Source organism: Scyliorhinus torazame, chromosome 6, assembly GCF_047496885.1.
Source record: "Scyliorhinus torazame isolate Kashiwa2021f chromosome 6, sScyTor2.1, whole genome shotgun sequence".
NCBI classification, from domain to species: domain Eukaryota; kingdom Metazoa; phylum Chordata; class Chondrichthyes; order Carcharhiniformes; family Scyliorhinidae; genus Scyliorhinus; species Scyliorhinus torazame.
The window spans coordinates 222603945-222629891 of NC_092712.1; the positions used below are offsets into that span (position 1 = coordinate 222603945).

At 46.0% G+C, this 25947-nt stretch overlaps 1 protein-coding gene across 2 annotated transcripts in view; it reads left to right on the forward strand.

Annotated features, from left to right (window-relative positions):
* LOC140425776 (sperm-associated microtubule inner protein 4) overlaps positions 1–25947 on the forward strand; it is a 108337-nt gene that overhangs the window by 36392 nt on the left and 45998 nt on the right. The window contains exons 2-9 of one of the 2 annotated variants that reach the window (XM_072510205.1): positions 641–820; positions 11895–11966; positions 13930–13959; positions 20411–20601; positions 21614–21696; positions 23881–24052; positions 24361–24452; positions 25158–25456. In XM_072510205.1, the coding sequence (XP_072366306.1) occupies positions 641–820; positions 11895–11966; positions 13930–13959; positions 20411–20601; positions 21614–21696; positions 23881–24052; positions 24361–24452; positions 25158–25202 (865 nt within the window). In that variant the 3' untranslated portion in view covers positions 25203–25456. Of the gene's footprint in view, positions 1–640; positions 821–11894; positions 11967–13929; positions 13960–20410; positions 20602–21613; positions 21697–23880; positions 24053–24360; positions 24453–25157; positions 25457–25947 lie in introns of those variants that run through there. The other variant, XM_072510204.1, reaches the window with a different exon arrangement.

The following is a 25947-nucleotide window of genomic DNA, read 5'->3' on the forward strand; positions in this document are numbered from 1 at the left end:
ACAAGCGATTTTCATGACAGGTTAATCTATGCAGACATGAGGGGCTGAAAACCCACCTCCGATAATGTGCGATTCTATGATTCGATCAAGTTTGACTTCGGCTAATGGATTAAGTACAAAGAGTTCAAATCTTTAGGCCAAAGTTGGTGGTTGACATTTACACATAATTGACCATTACTTGTGTTTGTATGGTCGGTGGAAATGCTCAAACATTGAGTCAATCTGTTTTCTTTCAGTCTGTCTGTCTAAAGCAAAATTTAAATTATCAGTCAAAGGACAGATTACTATATCAATTTACAGTAAAAGGCCAAATTGCAAAATATGAAAACAATCTTGCTTTGCTTCATTAAATAAACCTGTCAAAGTTGTGAATAGATAGAATCACATTCGAGAGAATAATGACAGCATATAAAAGCGATGCTTCTTAATTACAATGTTGCTTAATTTCAGTCATTTGCATATCTAAAAAGCAGTCCATTAAAGATGTACACACATGCATTTTCCATCTACAAGTGGATAATAATCTGAAATCCCCTTATAAAACCTGACATTAATTTACTTTTGGTTATGTTAATTTAAAGAAGTCCGACATTACATCGTTCTAATACACTGAACAGACTATATTTTTTCTTTGTCACAGGTATGAACAATATTTGGAAACTGCTCCAAAGGTTCCGCGGACTCCTTGGGGCATTGAAAGAGAATATGGAGGTACCGGAACGTTAAATCTACCTGATGATCACAGGCCAAAGGCTGAGCCTCCTACATTAATGGGGAAGGGGCACAGACATTTTGGTTACGGCGGATACACTCTTCCTGGGTTAGTAGCCTATTTAAATTTTTATGGTTAATTAAATGTTTTAATCAATTTTTTTGGGGGGGGGTTACCTCAAAGATGCGTTGGGCAATCACTCTCAGAACTTCCCTGGTAAGGGTTTACGCGGCAATTGTCCAGGTCGCTAACTTCTCCGGATGATTGAGCTGCTCTGGGAATGACCCTGTCATAATATCCACTCATGTATATAATGAGATGCAGACAGGTAGAGATTGACACACATGATAACCAATGAACACACACGACACATACCAACCAATCACCAGACAGGACACCACCACTATAAAGCCCACAGAGCATTAAGACTCTCTCTCCCTCCACAGGACACAGCTACTGAGATAGCAGGAGTGCACAAGCCAGTGAGCACTATCACCATGAGGTAGAGAGTTAGTCTGGTCAAGCCAGTAGGAGGTTATCAGTTAGATTGATAGAGTGTCAACTCACAGCAGACTATGTACAGCAATCAGGAAGTTCAATAAAACAGTGTTGGACCATCTCCTGTGTCAGAAGCCTGTTTCTAGTTTCACTGCATCCAGTTGCAGTCAACGTTGAACCAACTTACTTAACATATCACACCCCACAAAGCAATTTAAATGGCTAACATCGCATGGTTCTTCCAGTGTCACATTAATAGTTACTCTGAAAAAGTTAGAAATAATAAAACCTCTTCGAACTTCAACATAGTGTTCTAAATAGCCAGACCAATTTTCACATGGGACTGCCTCCACAGACGCTACCCCACAGGAAACTCTCTCTCTCCCCCTCCCCCCTCAACCCTCCACATTAGGCAGCTCCCATGGTATTCCACGCCCTCAACCCCCACTCGCTCGAGATTACCCCCCCCCCCACCAACTTGACCGCCATGACCCAATTAGATTGCACCCCTCAGCTCAACCTGAGCCGCCTCCTAACCTGACCCCTCCGGCCTGAATCGACTGCCCCCACCCTACATCCTGATTTGGACCCCATGGCGCGACCTGACCCCCCCTCACCATACCCGGCCTGACCCCCAGCTGGATGCAAACCCCTCCAGCTGGATGCCCATTCTGATTGCGATGCAGGACCCCAGGGTACACTGCAGTGCCTGAATCTCATCCGGCATGAGTCGGAAGGGCGGGCGAGACAGGCAACTTAGAAATTTGGTGCAGTTAAGTGGGTAAGGAGAAGCAATCCAACGCTGATTGACATTCCAATTAAGTTATGGCTCCTTATTTTTTTCATGATAACCAAGGCCTGTAGTTATGTTTTATTTTCTTCTATTTTTTTGATTTATTTTTCTAATCCATATATTTCTGGAGGACGAGAAAAATGCCTGAGTGCTGAGTTAGTCTGCAAACTGAACAAGAGCCCAGCTCATCTTCCAGATTTGGTTCATTTCCGACACCTTTACCTTGGCAGGTGTCAAATGATTTTTTTTTGTGGAATTTTTAAAATAAAAATTTCAACATTTTATACAGAAGTTACCAAAGACCAAAATACCAACCCCACTCCCCCCAATCTCCCCCCCCCACCAAACTGACAAACCTAACCCCCGCCCCCCCACACCCCCTCTAACAGCTAAATGTGACCAATTCTCTAAAGTACAATATAAACGATCGCCATCTCGTTAGAACCCCTCAATTGACTCCCTTCATGGTATTATTGGCCTTCTCGAGATGCAAAACCTCCACCAAGACCCTTAGCCACACCGAAGCACTTGGCGGTGTCACCCACCTCCATGCCACCAACGAAGCGAAGGCCAGGATACCCGCCCCTGCCCGCAGCTCCAGACCATCAGCGACCCCAAAAATCTCTGCCACTGGCAGGGTTCCAACCCCATATTCAGGATCGGCAACAAAGTGTGAAGAAAGGACCTCCAGAAGCCCACCAGCTTGGAACATGATCAGAACATGTGCGTGTGGTGCATGGGCTTGCACCGGTCTTCCACCCTTTCAAAAAAGCAGTTCATTCTCGCTTTCGTGAGGTGCGCTCGAAATGCCACCTCCACTGAATAAGGCTCAGTCTTGCACAGGACGATGTCGCATTGGCACCCTCAGTGCCTCACTCCACACCTCTTCCTCCAGTATCGGCCCTAATTCCTCCACCCATTCCGCCTTCACCCTCTCCACCAAACTCAACTTTTCTCCCACTTTGCAGGTCCATGCTGGATGTCTATCCTCCTCTGACCCTGAACAGGATAGAATCAGCTCCAATAAGATAAATAGTTGCACCACCAGGGAAGCCGGGAAAACTCCTTAACTCAGCCCCAGCACCCGGAGGTATCTAAACATGACGGTGGGGTCTTTGTCCTTCATCAAGGGTAGCAAGATGGACGCCTGCCTCAATTTCTCTGGGAGGACACCTCACTCCAAGGAGCCCAAAAACAAAAGACTCGACTGATCCATGATAAGACCACCGGGAACCCATCCAGCCCCAGTGTTCCCGTGCTTGCATCTGGTTCAGCGCTATCTGAAACTCCGCCAAACCTAGCGAGGCCTCCCAACTCCTCCCATATCTCCTCCTCCACCTTGGAAATTTCCAGATGCCCCAAAATTCTGCTATCCCCAGCGGCTCCAAACTATAGAACGCCTTGTAGAAGGCCCTGAACATCCCATTCACCTTCTGCACAGCGGAGACCAGCCTATCCTGCTGGTCCGTAACCTCAACAATCTCCCTGACTGCCTTCCGCTGCTTCAGTTAATGAACCAAGAGCCGATTCGCCTTCTCCCCGTACTGCCCCTTTTCCCCACCTCAATTGCCTCACTGCCTTGTCCATGGACATCAAGTCAAACTGCGTTTGCAGTTTTGTCCCACATGCCCAAAGTTCTGGGGTCAGGTCCCTCGCACACCTGCGATCTCACTTAAGATCTCATTCACAAATTTCTGTCGCTCCTCCTTAGCCTCCACGTTCACATGGGCCTTAAACACTATGATCTCTCCCCTGATCACCTCCACAAAATGCCTGCCACAAAATCGAGGGTGAAACCTTCCCACTATCACTATTTGCAATGTACCCCTGTATGGCCCTTGAGATCCTCACAAACAACCCCAAATCCGGTAACAACCCAACGTCCAGCCACCACTCCCTGCAGCGCTCTTCACCAACCTCCAGCACCAGGCCCACCCAATGCGGGGCGTGGTTGGAGATCACCACTGCTGAATATTCAACTTCTCTCACCTCCCCCAGAAGAGTCCAACTTATAATAAAGTAATAAACAGCAACTACACTTTGTGTACGGTGGAAACAGATTAAAACTTTCCCCCACCCCGGTGCATGAACCTCCACGGGTCCACCCCTCCCACCTCCTCCATGAACGCAGACAATGATCTTGCCACCTTAACCGGGGCCTGAGATTTCAGCCTAGATCGATCCGCCTTCAGGTCCAGCACACATTTCATATCACACCCCATAATAGGTTGATGGGTATCCAGGTCTGGAAGCGACACCAACAGTTGTTTCATGAACAACACATTGCCCAATTCGAGGCATATATGTTCACTAGAACCACTTGTTTCCCCTCTAACATCCGTACTACCATCATGTATCACCCCCCTGGATCTGGCATCACCCTCTCCATGTGAAACTTGAACCCTCTTATTAATGAGGACCATCCCCCCCGGGCCCTACTGCCACAGCCCACGTGGAACACCTGGCTCAGTCAGGCCTTCTACACACAGCATGTCGCCTCTCAGACTTTTTAGATGGGCAAAATCCCTCGCTCTTTTAACGCCCCCCCCCCCCCTCCCCAGGCCCCGCACGTTCCAGGTGACCAACCGTGTTGGGGGCTTCCCACCCCCCCATCAATCTCGAGTCAGCCATTACCACCGTGATAATAGGTTATACAAACCTATTATCAAACCATTCCCAGTCCTTATTCCTTGATTAAGCCCTCGCCCTGCTCTGTCAAGTTGAAATAATGGTCCTTCGAATCTAACATGACTCAGCTTCGCTGGGTACACCACTCTGAATCGCACATCCTTGTTGTACACCTCTGCCTTCACTCTGTTAAAGGCTGCCCTTCGCTTCGCCTGTTCAGTACCAATGTCCTGATATATGCGCACCATAGATCTATCCCTGCTCCTTCCTCTGATAGTTGTGAAACCGGATGATCACCATGTGCGGTGGCTCGTTCGGTCTTGGCTTCTATTACAAGGCCCGTTGCGCCCTGTCCAACTCCAGTGGTGCAAACACTTAATCTCTGCCCACCAGCTGAGAGAAAATGTCCGAGAAACACTCATTCGGCCTCGAGCGTTCCACTCACTCCGGCAAGCCCACCACTCTGAGACTCATATGCCTCGTTCACTTTGGCTTTTAGGCCTTTGTTTCTGTCTGCCATAAGTAGCATTTCAGCTTCCAATGAGACCAGCCTCCTTCACTCCCTTCAATGCCTCTCCCTGCTCCATCACGGCCTTGGCGGTTATGCCAAGCTGCTCCTGTATCGGGCCCAATGCCTCCTCAACAGTAGCTTTAAACAATCCTTTTAGTTCCTTGCCTTGTCGCTCGAATCAGCCATCCATCTGCTTTCCAAACTCCTCTAATTCCTGCACTATCACCCCCGCCAAGGTTTCCAATGTGATTGGTGCAGCCGCTTCCTCCACCCTTATCTCTTCCAAATTCCTTTGTCGGGCTCCCAGCCTGGGATCTCTTTCCTGCAGTCTTCTTTGATGCAAATTTCGACATCCCCCAACCGCCTTATCTGACCTCCATACCAAACTGCTGGGTTAGAACCCAAGATTTGCCAACCAAAATGGGGAAAAAAATGATCGAAATACCAGGACCTTAGCGGGAGCCACCTTTTGTGTGACCCGCTTTCACAGGTCATCACTGGATACCCCCAAGTGATCTTGTTTTAAGTGTTGCCCAGATGGATGCCTATATGCACAGCTTAAGGAGGAATTTTTCCTTACTGACAGCCTGGGAGTTGTGTGAATGTGAGAGGGGTTTGATAGAGCACGGGAAACCTGCTGCTTCTGCATTCCCCACATGCTGTGCAGTTACGGGGAGACTGTCTTCTGGTGGGAGAAATTGGGGAAGTGGATGGAAGCACTTGTGCTCCCCTTGGCCCAAAAGAAATGCCACAGGCTGGGGAAACCTGGGTGGCCACAATTAAATCCGAAAAGCAGGTTGAATCCAAGGCCTCGTTATCGTATTTAAAATGTCAACCCCGACCTTTGGTCTCCGAGGAATGGGATGGCCACCCTCCCTTATCCTGCCTCAGTAAAATCTGGAAGTCAATGGATTGGAACCCTCAAAGTTTTTGCCAGTTTAGCACCCCCCACCCCCTACACACACCTGATCCCACTTCTCAATATTAAAATGTAACTTAAGCTGTACTGTTCACAATTTCCCTACCACAATTACAAACTTTGTGTCAGTGCAGCTGAATGACACTGTCCCCTTTATTCCATGGGCTTTACTGTGGCTGACAGGCCTGTTATGTGGGACTTCATCAGATAGAACATAGAACGATACAGCGCAGTACAGGCCCTTCGGCCCACGATGTTGCACCGACATGGGAAGTCAAAAAACAAAAGCCATCTAACCTGCACTATGCCATTATCATCCATATGCTTATCCAATAAACGTTTAAATGCCCTCAATGTTGGCGAGTTCACTACTGTTGCAGGTAGGGCATTCCACGGCCTCACCACTCTTTGCGTAAAGAACCTACCTCTGACCTCTGTCCTATATCTATTACCCCTCAGTTTAAGGCTATGTCCCCTCGTGCTAGCCATTTCCATCCGCGGGAGAAGGCTCTCACTGTCCACCCTATCTAACCCCCTGATCATTTTGTATGCCTCTATTAAGTCTCCTCTTAACCTTCTTCTCTCTAACGAAAACAACCTCAAGTCCATCAGCCTTTCCTCATACGATTTTCCCTCCATACCAGGCAACATCCTGGTAAATCACCTCTGCACCCGCTCCAAAGCTTCCACATCCTTCCTATAATGCGGTGACCAGAACTGTACGCAATACTCCAAATGCGGCCGTACCAGAGTTTTGTACAGCTGCAACATGACCTCATGACTCCAGAACTCAATCCCTCTACCAATAAAGGCAAACACTCCATAGGCCTTCTTCACAACCCTATCAACCTGGGTGGCAACTTTCAGGGATCTATATACATGGACACCTAGATCCCTCTGCTCATCTACACTTCCAAGAACTTTACCATTAGCCAAATATTCCGCATTCCTGTTATTCCTTCCAAAGTGAATCACCTCACACTTCTCTACATTAAACTCCATTTGCCACCTCTCAGCCCAGCTCTGCAGCTTATCTATGTCCCTCTGTAACCTGCTACATCCTTCCGCACTGTCGACAACACCACCGACTTTAGTGTCGTCTGCAAATTTACTCACCCACCCTTCTGCGCCCACCTCTAGGTCATTGATAAAAAATGACAAACAGCAACGGCCCCAGAACAGATCCTTGTGGTACGCCACTTGTAACTGAACTCCATTCTGAACATTTCCCATCAACCACCACCCTCTGTCTTCTTTCAGCTAGCCAATTTCTAATCCACGTCTCTAAATCACCCTCAATCCCCAGCCTCCGTATTTTCTGCAATAGCCTACCGTGGGGAACCTTATCAAACGCTTTACTGAAATCCATATACACCACATCAACTGCTCTACCCTCGTCTACCTGTTCAGTCACCTTCTCAAAGAACTCAATAAGGTTTGTGAGGCATGACCTACCCTTCACAAAGCCATGCTGACTATCCCTAATCATATTATTCCTATCTAGATGATTATAAATCTTGTCTCTTATAATCCCCTCCAAGACTTTACCCACAACAGACGTGAGGCTCACCGGTCTATAGTTGCCGGGGTTGTCTCTACCCCCCTTCTTGAACAAAGGGACCACATTTGCTATCCTCCAGCCCTCTGACACTATTCCTGTAGCCAATGATGACATAAAAATCAAAGCCAAAGGCCCAGCAATCTCTTCCCTGGCTTCCCAGAGAATCCTAGGATAAATCCCATCAGGCCCCGGGGACTTATCTATTTTCAGCCTGTCCAGAATTGCCAACACCTCTTCCCTACGTACCTCAATACCATCTATTCTAATAGCCTGGGTCTCAGCATTCTCCTCCACAACATTCTCTTTTTCCTGAGTGAATACTGACAAAAAATATTCATTTAGTATCTCGCCTATCTCTTCAGACTCCACACACAACTTCCCATCCCTGTCCTTGACTGGTGCTACTCTTTCCCTAGTCATTCTTTTATTCCTGACATACCTATAGAAAGCTTTTGGGTTTTCCTTGATTCTACCTGCCAAATACTTCTCATGTCCCCTCCTTGCTCGTCTTAGCTCTCTCTTTAGATCCTTCCTCGCTACCTTGTAACTATCAAGCGCCCCAACTGAAACTTCACACCTCATCTTCACATAGGCCCCCTTCTTCCTCTTAACAAGAGATTCCACTTCTTTGGTAAACCACGGTTCCCTCGCTCGACGCCTCAATGTCGTTTGGATGTCCACTACAGCACATCAACCATATTACCCTCATCAACCCTCTCTGTTACCTCATTGAAATACTCACATCAAGTTAGTTAAACATCATTTGTCTTCTCAAAAGTGGCTTTCTTTAATAAATCCACACTTGTCCAAGTGACTATTAATCTTATACTGGATTATCATTTCTAAAAGCTTTCCTGCCGCCATGGTTAAACTGCCTGGGCTATAGTAATTGGGCTTATCCTTACACACCTCTTTTTGAACAAGAGTGTAACATTTGCAATTCAGCAGTGCTCTGGCACCACCCTTGTCTCTAAGGAGGATTGGACGATTATGACCAGGGATTGCACAATGTCCAGCCGTACTCACCTCAGTATCCTCAAATGCCTCTCATCCAGCCCTGATGACTTATTAACTTTAAGTGTAGCCACCCAGCCTTTCCAATATTTCCTCTTCATCAAATTTTATCCCATCCAATGTTTCAACCACCTCCTTATTCATTATGATATTGACACCATATTTGTCCTTGGTAGTCAGCTACAAAGTACTCATTTGATACCTAATTCATGTTCTCTGCTTCTATGTGTAAATTCACTTTTTGTTCCATAAGTGGCCCCACTCCTCCTCGCACTGGCTTTATGATTTTTATGATTTCTTTTTTGTTATGATCTTTTTTTTGTTAGTTGCCAAACTTTCCTCACACGCTCCATTGTCTCAACTTTCTTTTTAATTTCCCCTCTGAACTTAATATTTGGTCAAATTCTCCATCTATTATCAACCTGAGAGCTGTCATAGGCACCCTTGTTCTGCTTCATCTTCCTCTCTATCTCTTTCACAGCCTCTGAACTCCTGCTTTCTTTGGCCCATCTTTCCCCTTCTTGGGAGTGTAGCTCGACTATCCCTGAACTATCTCCTCTTTAAAGAAAGCCCATTGTTCTGTCACAATTGTCCCAGTCAATCCATGATTCCAATTTACCTGGGCCAACCCCTTTTCTTATCCCATTGAAATTGGCCACTCCCAATTATTTATCTTTATCTCCAGATTGCTCCAAGTCCTATTCCATTGCTAACCTAAATTTTATAATACTATGATCATTGCCCCCTAAATTTTCTCCCACTGACACTTGATCACCTTATTCCGAACCATGGATCCAGCAGTGCATCTTTCCTTGTTGACTCAGTAACATTAGATCTCGGCAATCTCCCAAGCATCCTTCAGTAGCTCTTCCCCTCTCCGTCCTTTAAATTGTGATTATCGCATTGTATGTTAGGATAATTGATGTTCCTCATTAAAACCACAATGTATATTTGCACCTCACTGTTATTCCCTTGCAAATTTGCTCCTCTTTTTCCTTCTCACTAGTTGGTGGTTCATAGGATACACTCAGTAGTGTATTAGTACCTCTATTATTTCTAACTTCTAACCAAATAGATCCTGTCCTTGACCCCTCTCTTTCCAGCACAGTAATATTCTTCCTAATCAATACTGCCACCCCTCTTCCTTTCCCTATCTTTCCAAAATCCCTTGTGTTGAGGAATATTTAGTCCTAAGGCCTGACATTTTTTGAGTCATTATTGCCATGCTGACATATTCCCACATGGTTATCTGTGCCACAGCTCAACAATCTTATTTATCACCCTCCCCGTGTTCACTTGCATGAACTCCAAGGACCATGGTAGCAGGAGTAGGTTACTTGGCCCCTCTAGTCTGCTGTGCCATTTGACGAGATCAGAGTTCTTCAAACTTGTTTTCTGGGGACTCATATTTTCCAACTGGCAGAACTTCGGGATCCACGCCGGCCGACCTTGGGGCTCAACTTATTCCAAATGCTTGTGCATTAAGACACAAATCCTTTGGCTTGACTTTTTGCCATTTTCAATGGGCCTAACTTTTCTTTGTACTGTGACCCTATTTACCACTCGCCCTTGATTACCCTGTCTACCGTTTTTTGCATTTTACTGTTCTTTCTTTCATTACTGCCCTTGTTTCTCTTTCCCTTGTCACCCTGCTTAAGTTCCCAACCTCCTGCCATTCGAGTGGGATGGTGGAAATATTGAATTCCCTCCCACAAACAATTGTTAAAGCTGGGGGTGAACAGGAAATTTCCAAATTATAGCTTTTGTCTTTTAAGGATGATAAAACAATGGTGAGGAGATGGAGTTAAAATACAGACCAGCTCAGATTGACCACCCTCTGACTGAAGAAATTCCTCCTCATCTCAGTCCTAAATGGCCCACCTCAATCAAAGATTCTCCTCTGTTTCTAGGCCCCACAACCAGGGAAAGCATCCTTCCTGTATCTACTCTTTTGATCCATGTAAGAATTTTCAACAATTTAGCGAAGTCATTTCTCATTCTTCTAAACTCTGAGAATACCGGCCCAGACTTAACAATCTCTCCTCATAGGACAATCCCGCTATCCTAGGGAAAATGTGGTAAACCTTCATTGCTCTCCCTCAATGGCTAGTATATCCTTCTTTAGGTAAAGAGACCAAAACTGTACACAATCCTCCATGGACAGAATTTAACGCCCCCCCCCCCCCCCCCCCCCCCCACCTCCCCAAGGGGATGAGGTATAAAATTGAATGGATGCGCGGGAACCCACTGCCCAAACTCAGACGCAATTTCACGCTTGGGCGGGCAGGCCTCGGGTGGGAAAACCACCCTGTCACCTATTAAAGCACTTAAATGGCCATCATGGCCACTTAAGACCCTTTTCCCAACCAGCCTCCATTTTTAAGCTGGCGGGAGCAGGTAGCGTGGAAAACAGAGAAAAATGTTTTTCTCCATCTGGGGTGGGAAGGCCTCACTCTGAAGGACTCCTCAAAGTTGGGCTGCCCTCCCCTCCGTGACCTTTGAGCTCCAGGCCTCCCTTCCCCCTGCACTATCCGCTCACACTGTGATCAGCCCCCCCTCCTCCCAGCGTCCCTTACCATCCCGTCCCAGGGGCCCCTGGGAGTTACCTTCCCAATGGTCCCGGGACTAGTTCCAAGCAGAACGTTGATGTACCACTTCTGGCCACTGCAGCGCTGAACTATCGACCAACCTAATTGGCCAACAGCTTTTATGGGCAGGGCTTCCTCCCAAAGATGGATGAAGTCCCACCCACTGCCAATCAACGCTGAAGTGAGGGCAGCACGGTAGCACAGTGGTTAGCACTGTTGCTTCACAGCTTCAGGCTCCCAGTTTCGATTCCCCGCTGGGTCATATGCTGAGGTCCCTCCAATAGACTTAACACTCTTTTATAAATAAGTTTACTTTGTTCATGCTGACGTCCTACAGACTGATATTGTGAGAAAGAACCTATTGATTGATGGTCCGTCATCAGCTGCTACTCCCTAGCAGTGGCCTGTCTCTTGCTGATATTTTTGGAACTACGAGTTCAGATTTCAGGGGGGGTTGAAACTCCAATAAGTAGGACAAAAAACCTCTGCCATGTTTATTAGCTTGGTGGTAGCCATCCAATTTACATAAAGATATTATTGACTGCAGTAGAATTGGAGCAATTTCTATTTTGTGTACTTGAATCAGTTTGCAAAAAGTAATCAACCAAATTTACAGAGCATCCATGTGGAAGCATTTGCTAATTATCTGCTTAACTGTTTTTTTATGTAGTGATGTTGTTATCGATCAATATTATGATCTCACCCAACTGAAGAAGAGTCAACTTCGCTCCACTGATCAGCTGTAAGTTTCACTGTTTTGTTATGTAATATGGTTCCATTGGCTATAAATTGGCTATTGTCCCTCTTTGATGGAGGGACTGATGAATTATCCAACATCCAATTGTTACATCAGCATGATGCGTTTATAGGTTACCTACGTTTGAGTTAATTGGAAAGGGAACAATTTCCTGCCCTATTCCAAGAATTACTTCATTACAAGCTCAAAAGAGCACCACCTACTCCACAGTGTCTTATTTACACTTCTCAGGGAAGCCACTATTGCAACAGCTTCATGCGAGACTAACAATGAAGGGCAGATTTTCCATTGCGTTTTGCCTACCAGAAGCACATATCGAGAATTTAGGTTTGTGCCCTTCAATTCTCTAACCACAATAAGTAAAAATTTGTGATGGGTTACGGGCCTCAAGTACTCATATAATAATAACAACAACTAATAAAACTTAATGCTCCTAAAATTTTTTCGAGATTCTCTCAGTCTACGGTGGACAAATATCAATGTATTTTTCCACATGTAGTAAATTCAAGAAATAATTAGTTTCATCTGAAGTAGTGAATGTAAAGCTGATCCAAAATTCTGAGACTGGGGTATTGCTGATCTCCAATAAACAGGAAACTGGAGGGACCCGGAGAGAAGTTGGATGAATAAACGTTTTAGTCCACAGTGGAAGACTAGAGGAAAGACTGAAGAATTTCAGGTTGGCATCTGACCCTGAGTCCCTTACAGCCAGAAAATGTCTTGATGTATACTATAGTAAAGCAAAGTCGCCATAGTCCCAGATGACCATAGGCTACTTTCCCCTTTTGGGAGGGAGAGCTGACTGGTGGTGATTTAACCTGAGGATCACCACACCTCAGGCAAGGGGCAAGGTTGAGAAGATGGGTCTTCATGAATAATATACTATTACAGTAAACAAAAACAAAAAATCGGTCACCATGTTTTCTTAAATGATTATTGATTTACTTCAATACTAGTCATTAGTAAGGTTAATTTGGGGGCATTGAATGAGTGACATACAGATACATTGAGACTTAGATTGACAATTCTCGCTTCTTCGACTAGTTGGTAGGTTATCAATTATTTATAATGTAATCTTTATTGTCACAAGTAGGCTTACATTAACACTGCAGTGAAGTTACTGTGAAAAGCCCCACATCCGGCACCTGTTCGGGAACACAGAGGGAGAATTCAGAATGTTCAATTCACCTAACAAGCACGTCTTTCAGGACTTGTAGGAGGAAACCCATGCAGACACTGGGAGAACGCGCAGACTCTGCACAGACAGTGACCAAGCCAGGAATCGAACCTGGCGCTGCAAAGCAACAGTGCTAATCACTGTGCTACCATGTGTGCTCCCCTGTTCACTGCTTCTGTCGTACAAATGGAACCGCCTGTTTGCAAAAATGTGAAACATTGCAGTTTTAATATGCAGAATGCAAACAATGAGAAATACTGTACATAATAATGTAAATATCTTCAGATTACTCAACAGCACATTGGAGATCAAACAGGAGTCTGCACTTGACACTGTTGAACATTATGCTGTTTCTGTACAACTAACAATAAGAAACGGCTTTAATTTTAAAGTTTAAAATAAAAGGCCACACGATAAGATGTATTGGTTGGTTATCAGCTGATTGCTTCTTTTCATGTAATGCACCCTTACAAGTGTCAACTTGTCCTGGATATTGATTTTCCTTGCTTTGTCGCAAGATGATGTTACCAAGTTGTGAGTTGCAATTTTACTCTCGGCAGATTTTGACCAGGAACCCGAGCGTAAAGATCGGCAGGCCCTGCAGGGTTCTTCATCCATTAAAACCTTGCTGACCTGAACACTTTAACAATGCAAGTTCTCAGCATATCAAGTATGGCATTGTTACACTGCTCCATGCATTTACATTGAACCTACCTCCTTCACTTGCAGACCTGACATTTAAAATTGCATTTCTATTTGTTTCTGTTTCAGACTCCCATCTGCTGCAGAGTTTGCGCTGGAGTAAGTAAATTGAGCTGGTCTAAGTTTTATATTGCTCAAGGACATTTCTACATATAGCTTTAATTACAACTTTAAGAACTGTCTCTCTGTTCACTTAATAAGTGATGAATGCACTGATTCATTATTTTACATGAAAAACAGTTGAATGATCCAATCATTTAAACAATGTAATTAACACCACAAAGTGGAAATTTGGTATGAAATTTAGTATTCCTACTTTCATGGGATTTTGGCATCGCTGGCAAGACCAACATTTGTTGCCCATCTCTAATTGCCCTTGAACTGAGCGGTTGCTAGGCCATTTCAAAAGGCAGTTAAGAGTCAACGACATTTCTATGGATATGGACTCGCATGTAGTTCAGACCAGGTAAGGATGGCAGATTTCCTCCCCTAAAGGGTATTGGTTAACCATGGTCGTGGATACCGTTACTGAGACTAGCTTTCAGTTCCAGATTTATTAATTGAATTTAAATTCGACCAGCTGCCATGGTGGGATTTGAACCCATGTCCCCAGAGCATTCGTTTGAGCCATTGGATTACCAGTCTAGTGACATTACCAGCACACCACAGGTATCCACATCCTATTTCCTTCCTCATTACGTCGACTAAAATTTAGCACTTCACACTTTTAAAATTTTATCTGCCATGTGTCTGCCCATTTCATCAGCATGTCTCTGTCCTCCTGAACAGTTTACAACATTTTGGTTTTTTTTGTCTTCTGAACAGTTTGAAATTGTGCCCCAAATATTCAATTCCTGATCATTAATATCTATCAAGAAGATCAGTGGTCCAGAACTTCCGGTGGCGGCTATGAGGGAGTAAGCCACGCATTTGGTGGCTCTCGCTCCGGTCAGACTTTTAGACCTTTTCCCCCGACTTTTTCGAACTTTTGAGCGCTGGAGGGGAAAACAGCAGCACTGTAGATCTGGATCCATACAGAGTTGTATGGACTTAAGGAGTAGAAGGGAGCGTAAACAGGTGAAGAAGGGGCTGAACAAAGGTGGTGTGGATGTTCAAGTGGGAGGACAGATGGCCAACAAACGGACCACGGAACGGACGGTCCAGACAGCACTGGACAACATGCTGAAGGTCATGTAGGAGAGGTTCGCAGCGCTGAAGCGGGATAATTTGGAACCGCTTCAGAAAGTGGTGGAGCGACTGGACCAAAGGCTGGACGCCCAGGATAAGAAGGTCCAGGCATTGGCGAAGACAGTGGAGGAGCAGGCAGATTTCCAAACGGTAGCAGACGTGGAAATTAGAAAGTTGAAGGAGCAACAATCAAGGCTGATGGACAGGCTGGAGGACCTGGAAAATAGGTCTCACCGGCAGAATCTGAGAATCATTGGGCTCCCGGAGGGGGCCGAGGGAGTGGATGCCACGGTGTATGTGGCAGACATGCTGCAGAAGCTGGTGGGGGAGGATTTCTTCCCGCGTCCGTTGGAGCTGGACAGGGCACACAGAGTGCAGGCGAGGCAGCCGCGAGGGGGGCCCCCCGGGCGATGGTGATCAGGTTCCATAGGTTCGTGGACAAGGAGCGGGTCCTACAGTGGGCCAAGAACACGAAGAGCTGCTTATGGAACAACAGTGTCCTGCACATCTCTCAGGATCTGAGCCAGGTGGTGGCCAGAAGGAGGGCAGCCTACAGACAAATTAAAGAGATCCTGTTTAAAAAGAAGGTCATGTTCGGGCTACTTTCTCCGGCGCGGCTTTGGGTCACAGTCCGGGAACAGCAGCATTATTTTGGCGACCCGGAGGAAGCGATGGACTTCGCTAAGGGTCATGGACTGGTGCCGAACTCAGGACCCATGGACTCAAGAGTGTTTCAAGGGATGTTTGCATTTGTTTGTGGATTGCCCTTCGTGTTAGTGATGTCGTTCGGCATGTTCTTTTACTTAAAATTTGGGGTGTTCTTGTAGTTTTATTTGCCTGTTTGAACGTTTTAAAGTTAAAGCCAAAGTCGTAGTTAAAAGTTAAGTTATTGGGTGCTGGGGGGGCTGTACGGGTTCTTTTTGCTATTTCTCTGGTAATGTTGGGAGGGGGGTGGGTGGTAGCGCCCACCTCATTACACAGTTTGAATTGCACTATTGTGGGGGCGAGCTTTGTTCTTTGTCTGTTTTCTCCATGTTTCGGTCCCAGAGTGATTGCTCGAACAGGGCTGTTCTGGGGAAGTGGTGTTGATTGGCGGGGGGGAGGGGAGCGGGGAGACAATAGGTGGGAGACATGGTGGCGCCGGAGTTGAGTCACCAGGCCAGCTGCTTTGAGCTAGTCAACGGGAGCGAGGTGGGAGGGGGTGTATACAGCCAGTATATGGCAGGGGTTAGGTTACAGGGGGTTGTTGCTGGGGCTGGGGGTGGGGGGGTGGGGGGGGGAGATGACCTGCTGACGAGGGAGTGAACTGAACCAGGTAACAGGGAAGAGGTTGGGGGTGGGAGCTGCCAAGAGGCGGGCCAGGGGAGGCACGGCACATGGGCAGGGGCTGCGCCTAAGAAGGGGGATGGCTGATCGGCGCAGGGGGGGGGGGGGCAGGGTGCCCTCCAACCAGGCTGATCACCTGGAATTCGAGGGTTGAACTGGCCGGTCAAGAGGGCACGTGTGTTCGCGCACTTACGGACTCTGAAGGCAGATGTAATGTTTGTGCAGGAGACATATTTGAGAGTGGCGGACCAGATTAGATTACGGGAGGGCTGGGTTAGCCAGGTCTTCCATTCGGGGCTTGACGCTAAGACCAGAGGGGTCGCGATCATGATTAACAAACGGGTTCAATTTGAGTCGGACAGCACAGTTGCGGATGGGGGTGGTAGATTTCTCATGGTCTGGGGTAAGATTGAGGGGGTGCGGGTGGTCCTAGTGAATGTTTACGCTCCAAACTGGGATGATGTCGATTTCATCAAAAGGCTGCTGGGGAAAATCCCCGACTTGGATTTGCACAAGCTGATTATGGGTGGAGACTTTAATACAGTCCTTGATCCCGACCTGGATCGGTCGTGTTCCAGAACGGGCAGGGTCCCGGCAATGGCAAGGGAACTGAGGGGGTTCATGGAACAAATGGGGGGGTAGACCCCTGGAGAATCAGTCGGCCGACGGGGAAGGAGTTCTCGTTCTATTCACATGTTCACAAGGTTTATTCTCGTATTGACTTCTTTATTATGAGTAGGGACTTTTTGGAGGGGGTGAGGGATACAGAATATTCGGCGGTCACTATTTCAGACCATGCTCCACATTGGGTCGACCTGCAGGTCTGCAAAGAAAGTTACCAGCGCCCACAATGGAGGTTAGAGGTGGCATTGTTGGCAGATGAGGGTGTGTGTGAGAGAGTGGGGAAATGCATGCAGAACTACCTGCAGGGCAACGATACAGGGGAAGTCTCGGCAGCGGAGCTCTGGGAGGCGCTGAAGGCAGTGGTGAGAGGGGAACTGATCTCAATCCGAGCCCATAGGGACAGACGGACAGGGAATATGCGGAGTTTCCGAGGGCAGAGCTACCTAGGGAACAACGGAGACTGCAGGTGGAGCTGGGGGCGCTATCCACTGGGAAGGCCGTAGAGCAGCTCAGAAAGGCAAGGGGCGCGGTGTATGAGTATGGGGAGAAAGCCAGCAGAATGCTTGCACAGGAACTTAGGAAGAGGGAGGCGGCCAGGGAAATAAGGACGGTAGTGGACGGGGCAGAGAACCGGGTTGGAGACCCGGCAGGATTGAACAGGGTATTCAGGGACTTTTACAGCAAGCTGTATACCTCGGAACCCCCCACGGGGGGGCCAATAATTTTGTCCAGGATTATAAAGGTTTCCCGACTACTGACTGAGTTGCTGGATTAATACCTCACCCCTTTTTTGGACACAGGTGTAACATTTGCAAACCTCTCGTGCTGGCATCACTCTCAGATGAGAAGATTGCGGCTAGAGTCGTTGCAATTTCCACCCTTATTCAACAACCTAGATTGATCACATCAGGTGATTTTTCTACTTGGAATGTGATCATCCCATTTTGTGCCTCTTCATTTTTATCTTATCCAATTTCTCCAGTACCTCCTCCTTTCCTGTGATATTGACAGGGTCGTCATCTTTAGTGAGGATGGATACAAAGAACTAATTTAGTCTTAACAACACATGCTCTCTGCCTCCCAAAGATCTCCTTTTTGATCCCGTATCAACCTCACATTTTTATTACTTATGTTTCTAAAAGACTTGTGTTCCCTTTTATATGATGCACCAAACATTCTCATTTCCATTTTCAATTGCTCTTTAAATGCTTTATATTCAGCTCGGTTCTCTGCTGAATTATGAATCTGATACTTTATCATAAGCCTCCTTTCTCTGTTTCATTTTATTCTTTGGTTATGGAAGAAGCTCTACCTTTGTCTGCTCCATTGTGGGAATGTGTATTGCTGAACATTGATTTTTTTAAAAACTTGTTCCACTATAAAATTAGATTCTGTACCTCAATTCCATCCGTTCTGTATCCCTTGGTAACCTTACCTAACAAAGCATTATCAACCAGTGTCCTTAAAATTTCAATTGACTCAATGGGCAGGATTTTTCATCTACCCGTGGCAAATTTGGCAGTGGTGGAGGCAGCCTACCATTGGTTGTCACCGGGATCTTCCAGTCTCGCCGCTGTGAATGGCATTTCCCATCATTTGCTTATCTACCGCTAGGAAACCCGCAGTGCGGTGCTGCTGTCTGCAGGATGGGAAGATCCAGTTAGCGGCTACGGCCAGAAAATTTCGGCCAGTATCTACAGCCTTTTGGGAGGGAGAATGTTGCTGTTTCTCTACCCTTTGTGTGAAGAAGCATTTCCTGCTTGCACTCCGAAATGGCTTAGCTCTAATTTTAGGAATATGCCCCTTATTTAAGATTCTGGCACCAGAGAAAATAGATTCTCGCAATCTGTCCTATCAAATCCCTTAATCATTTTAAATTCCATGACTGATTTACTCCTCAATCTACAATACTCAAGAGAACACAGCCAAAATTTGTGCAACCTATCCTGATAATGTAAGATCCATAGTCTCATTCTGCAAAAGATTCTGGATAGAGCAGTGAGTGAAAGCGATAGCAAAGAGCTGAGCATAAGTTGTGAAAAAATCAAAATGTCCAGTACTGTCCAAAAAGAAAATCATACCAGAATGTAAGATAACAGTGATGAAAAGATCAGACAGGTACACAAATTGAGTTACCTGGGAAGTATGTCAACATCAGTCAGAAATTGTGACCAAGAAATAAGATGAAGGATTGGAATGGCCAAAGATGCATTTCAAAAAATGAAAAAGGTTATGGTCGACTCAAAAGCAGCCATGAAAATAAAAATAGTAATAATTTTTATTAGTGTCACAAGTAGGCTTACATCAACACTGCAATGAAGTTGCTGTGAAAATCTCCTGGTCGCCACATTCCGGCACCTGTTCAGGTACACAGAGTGAGAATTCAGAATTTCCAATTCACCTCACACCACATCTTTCGGGACTTGTGAAAGGAAACCGGAGCACCCGGGGGGAACCCACACAGACACAGGGAGAACATGCAGACTCCGCACAGACAGTTAACCAAGCCGGGAATTGATCCCGGGTCCCTGGCGCTGTGAAGCAATAGTGCTAACCACTGTGCTACCATACCGTGAAGCTGAGAATCCTCGAAAGCTATGTGACACCAATTTTGACATACGGAAGAGCGTGCTGGGTGATCAGCGAAGCAACTCAGAGAAAAATTGAAGCTGCAGAGTTATAGTTTTGAGGTGAATAATGAGGATTTTGTGAACAGGTCACACTGCCAATGAGAGGTGCTGGTAAAATCTGAGACCAAAAGAACTCTGCTGACCAAGATCAGGAATTACTTGGGCACTTAATAAGAAATCATGATTTAGAAAGTCTGATGCTGATGGGAAAGATCGAGGGTGCCAGGTGCCCTGATGGCACTAGCAGTACCAGGATGCCACCCTACCCAGAGGGCAAGCACCTGGGGGCTTCCAATCCCTAGGCGATCCCCACGAATGCCGTTCCATCTTGTCCCCATTTGTGGCGATCAACACTGAATGGCACTTGCCAAGGTCTCCAAGGCCTCGGTTAGATCCAAGGTTAGATCCCACGCGTAGGTTAGATCTCAGGAATGCATATTAGAGTGAGACTAGCTGTCTCACACTAATATGCAGGTTTGCCAGAAAGTGATCCCACCCACAATAGGCGAGATTCACATCTCGACATCTCACGAGATCGTATTAGATCTTGAGGTGTGGCGAGCTGGGTAGATCCAAGAAGAGGAATATCCTGGCATCTACTGGCCAAGCCTCGCTGCTTTTCGGGCGTAACGCAACCGGTAGATCTTGCCCAAAAGCTTCCTCTTACTCTTTCAGAAGCTAACCAACTTGAGCAGTTCCAGCATTTTTATGTTTGTTCAAAACTCTTGTGTATTCTTTCTTTTTATTTCTTCATAGGATATGTTGTATCTTTATATTTTTAGCCAGAAACAGATACAGGTGCCATTTCCGACTGAGCACCCCTACTATTCCCACATTTCCAAGTTTGCAGTATTTCCGAACTTCCTTTCACCTAATGATCCACATACCGGGGTACGAGCAGGACAGCTGCTGCCCATTAATCCTGATATGCCAGCAAGAAGTCATGATGTGACTGTGACTAAGAAAATCAAAGGTAACATATTTATTCATGAAAGTAGTTCATGCTAAAATAAGTCATGCTTTTAATTATCTTCCTAATAAATTTACCTCTATAAATGTTTGAGTTAATTTTCTGATAACAGGCCACAGAATTTATTTTTAGTCATTCTAGCATGATCCCAGCTTTTATTAGCCACTGGAATAGACTCCGATCATTAGCTGAAAGAATTGTGAGGCAACATTGTCCCAGATTTCTTGGCGCAATCACATATGACTTAATTAGAAAAAATGAATTGGGTACTCTAAATTTATTTTTAAAAGTGAAATGTTTGTCCACAATGAGCACAATTAATTGTCAGATGATTGGTGCACTCTTTCCATTAATGGTAAATATTACACAGATGCTCAGAAGTCACAACTTTCTTCCCCTGAGTAGCTGCCTGCCCCTTTCAAGCTCAGGACCTAATAAACTCCAACAGCAGCGAGAGTCTGCTTAACACCACTGCCCACCTAGAATCCTATCTAACATGGGCAACAAGTCTTGCCGGGAGTCTGCCAATAAATAATTTAATTAATCCGGCGCCAAGGCCTTCACTGGGCCTTAAAGGGCCTTTGTTAAGTCAAATTTTTGGCCAGAATATTGCATGTGGCCGGGGCGTGGCAGAAATGGATTAATATTCCATTCCCAGAACTCTCATCCTTTCACTAAACGAGCATGTAAACATTAATGAGTTGTTTATTTTTATAAATGTTGGGAATGAAAACAACATTGGGTTGGATGACTTACTGAACTCAGCATTATTAATGAAATTGAGCTAATATCAAATGACCCTTGCGTTAACAGCAGCTGTTTAAGTTTTAGGTATTTTCCTTTAATTCCCTCAATTTTTCCCAATTAAACCATTGGCACTAAGCTAAACTTGAAAGCGCTTTAACCAACTGATTGTCCAAAGAAGCCCTAAAGACGAGATTCTTTTTTAATTATACAGCTTAGTTTTATAAACGTCCATGGAATTAATTCTAAATTCTTTGCTGCCAAATCGCAGGATTTCCATATAGACATGAAATCCAGAAAATAGCTACTCAACCAAAAGGTATAGCTTGGCCAGGACAAGAAGGATATTCTCAAGTAAGTGCCTCTGCTCTAAGAAAGTATTTTCTGGGGGGGGAAAAATCTAAATGCCTTTCAGTTGTTCACATATAATGGTGGCTCAATCTTAATACTAGTTAAATCAAAATGTGCTTCCATTAGCATTCCTTGTCCTTTTGTGTAATAAACTCAGTCCCACCAAATTATCCCAATTTATAGACTTGCATTATAATTATTCTCCAGCTTTGAGTTTATTGATTCAACCAGTGCCCCTCAAATCTTCAATCTTCAAGGAACATCCCAGGGAATATTGCAAGTCTCCTCATGCTTTCATAACATCACTGGATAGAAATGATGGGTAGATGACCATCCTAGATCATCTATCCTGACCAATGTACAGTAATCCTGTTGAGATTATCCAGGTTATCGTAGATTCAGATTATCTATGATTAAATAATCGTAGAGCGTTCCCTCCATTACTTTACCCTGACGTCCAGTCAGCGGATTTATAACATTGAAGAGGAAATTCCTAACCTAAATTCTAGCCCACCATTCTAGACTGCCCTTTACATTTACCTTGAACTGTCTTGTTGCTGTTTTAGAATTAAACATTGTGTGATGATTGAACATCACATTCAGTCTTTGCAATTCCACGAAAATAGCAGCAATAAGAATTTTGAACCAAATATTTTAACAATCTGACATATTGGACTGGATTTAATACAGCCCATTGTAGGAGGAAACATGGAGGCTCGGCCTATTTAACCATGGAAGAGGCCCAGTGTCAGTCTCCTGGCAGCAGCAAAACCTCCTCCGATTAAGTCAGAAGGTGGATGGGGCTGACGCGGGATTCCCTGCCAGCAGCAACGGTTTGGAAATTAGCCTTATTATTCGGCCAATTCGCACTCTGAACCCAGTGCAATTTAGTGGTGGCTTAGGGGTGATATGGAGGCTGCAAAACTTTCCTGTGGCCTTGGGAGGCCGCCCAAAAAACCTTGTTGGATTGCCTTGCACCTTTTCTTTGAATTATCTAGATGTGTGGGAGCCCATAGTTCTCATTTGCTTCCTCCATGCCAACATATCTACCAATCAGAGTCAACATGCCACAAATCAGCATTCTCTTCTCCTCCAGTATAAATTGTTGCAATTGTTTGAAATTTCACTATCTTGGGCGAAATTCTCCCCCAACGGCACGATGTCCGCTGACTGGCGCCAAAAACGGCGGCAATCAGACGGGCATCGCGCCGGCCCAAAGGTGCGGAATGCTCCACATCTTTGGCGGCCTAGCCCCAACATTGAGGGGCTAGGCCGACGCCGGAGGGATTTCCGCCCCGCCAGCTGGCGGAAATGGCGTTTGTTGCCCCGCCAGCTGGCGCGGAAATGCGGCGCATGCGCGGGCGCGTTAGCGGCCGCTGACAGTTTCCCGGCGCATGCGCGGGAGCGTCAGCGGCCGCTGAAAGTTTCCTGCGCATGCGCAGTGGGGAGAGTCTCTTCCGCCTCCGCCATGGTGGAGGCCATGGCGGAGGCGGAAGGGAAAGAGTGCCCCCACGGCACAGGCCCGCCCGCGGATCGGTGGGCCCCGATCGCAGGCCAGGCCACCGTGGGGGCACCCCCCCGGGGTCAGATCGCCCCGCGCCCCCCCCCCCCCAGGACCCCAGAGCCCGCCCACGCCACCTGGTCCCGCTGGTAAATACCAGGTTTGATTTACGCCGGCGGGACAGGCAATTTCTGGGCGGGACTTCGGCCCATCCGGGCCGGAGAATTGAGCGGGGGGTCCCGCCAACCGGCGCGGCCCGATTCCCGCCCCCGCCCAATCTCCGGTACCGGAGACTTCGGCGGGGGCGGGATTCACGGCGGCCAACGGCCATTCTCCGACCCGGCGGGGGGGGGTCGGAGAATGACGCCCCTTGTGTTTGCCCTGAAGAGTGCAAGACAAAAATCTTCGGCAACATGTCTCCTTATTCAGTGAAATGCAAATGCTAAATGAATTTAAACTTTTATTTATGAGAACTGTGCCATTCACCTTTATGGGTTCAGATGAATACAATGGGTATTCTGACCAAATTCAGTGTAAGTATGCATTTGTACGTGGAACCTGCAAAAACTAGCAGGCCCTTGTAGGGGAATTACAAAATCAATAAAACAATTCATTTTATAGTTTTTTCCCCCAAAACTGGATCTCTTTAAATGCAGCCTGGTAGCCTCTCTTCTCTTTCATTGCAGTATCCTAAATCAGCAAAAGAACAGAAGCAAGTCTATCCAATACCACCAAAGCTTATTGCCCCCAACAGGTCAGAGCGATCCATTGAAAATATTATTTCGGAGAGAAGTGCCAATATCCTGAAAAATCTAGAGAAATCTCATTGGCTAACCACATACAAGAGGGAGTTCACAGGTAGGAAACAACCTGAACTGAAAGGTCAATTCATTCTGCTAGTTCCTGCAACAAATAGATTTTAATTATTACTATATTTTGATGACTGACCTCATGCATTTCTACACAAATGAGAAAAGAGCATCTGAAATGTTATACCTTGACTTTTTTTTTGCTAGGGTTGCTGGCTAAGCTACAGTTTATTCACAGCACCGACAGTCTTTTATCTTTATTTTCATCAATGAATGATTTATCAGCTTCAGACTGCAACATTTCTAGAGACTTGGCATTCACTGTTTCACTGAATCTTTATTTATTTTTATAATTAGGCAGTGGACCAATGAATCCCGTTCAGTTAGATGATTATGTTGACAAAACAATAGCAAAAGTGACAGGAAAGTCCGACTACTTCACAGAGCTGGTGAGTAACCTGCTAAATCCAGGGAACGGTCATTAAGATAATCATGTATGTTCACAGCAACAACTTGCATTTAAAATCCCTTTAATGTAGTTAAAACATCCCAAAATACTTTACAGGGGCATTACCCGAGAACAATTGATACCAAGCAAAGAAGGACAGGGGGCTAAAGGTTTGGTCAAAGAGTTTAGTTTTTAAAGAATGTCTTAACAGAGCAGAAGGAATTAAAGAGGTGGAGAGATTTAGGAAAGAAATTCTGGTAGTTATGGCCAATGCAGCTAAAAACACAGCTGCCAGTAGTGGAGTGAAAAAAGTAAGGATAGACAAGGGCCCAAAGTTGCTGGTGCTCAGATTTTTCAAAGGATTGTAGGATTGGAGACGATTATGAAAATTGGGGATGGGTTCTCCGGTCCCCCAGCCGCGTGTTTTCCGGCGGTGTACTGTTTGCTGGCGTCGGGATTCTATCCTCCCGCTGCTTATCAATGGGATTTGCTTTGAAGCTAACCCACGCCGCCGGGAAACCTGTCAATCCCAATGGCCAGAGAATTCTGTCCCAAGGAGGGATTTACGCACAAGAATGAGAATTTCTATAATTGAGGCATTTGGACGCTGGGAGGTAATGTCGGTCAGCATACACATGGGGATTGGGTGAATCAGGATCAGTGCAATTTATAATATGATAATAGTAATCTTTATTGTCACACGTAGGCTTCCATTAACACTGCAAATGAAGTTACTGTGAAGAGCCTCTAATCGCCACATTTCGCCGCCTGTTCGAGTACACAGAGGGAAAATTCAGAATGTCCAATTCACCTAAGAAGCACGTCTTTTGGGAATTGTGGGAGGAAACCAGAGCACCCGGAGTAAACCCACGCAGACACACGGAGAATGTGCTGACGCTGCACAGACAGTGACCCAAGCCTGGAATCGAACCAGGGACCCTGGAGCTGTGAAGCAACAGTGCTACCCATTGTGCTATCGTGCTGCCCTATAATAATCTTTATTGTCACAAGTAGGCTTACATTGCAGTCAATTGCACTTTATATGCTTTATATTCAGCTTGTGCCAAGGTGCCCGGTAGGCAACAGCAGTGCTACAATCCATCTGGGATCCTCTGATCACCTGGGTGACCTCCCCCAAGTGCCATCCGCATGGTCGCTGTTTGTGAGGACCAGTGTTGAAAGGCGCTCAGCTGGAGTCTCCTCAGCGAGGATGGTATGTCCCGGGAGCCAGTTTGATCTGGCGTCAGCAGAGTTAAGTAAGCTTTTAAACTCACTTAACACTGCAAGTCTGGGTCCTGCCCATTGTAAGCGGGATCCAGATTACAATGTCTCGTGAGATCTCATTAGATCTTGTGAGGCATAATGGCCACCAGGAATCCCAGGAGAGGCCTCTTCCGAGATCTACCAACCATGTCCCGTTCCAATTCCGGCGGGATTTTGCGCTCTTAAGTGTCACTTTGGGCAGGTTTGGTGTGGTGTTTCGTGCGGGCTGTGAC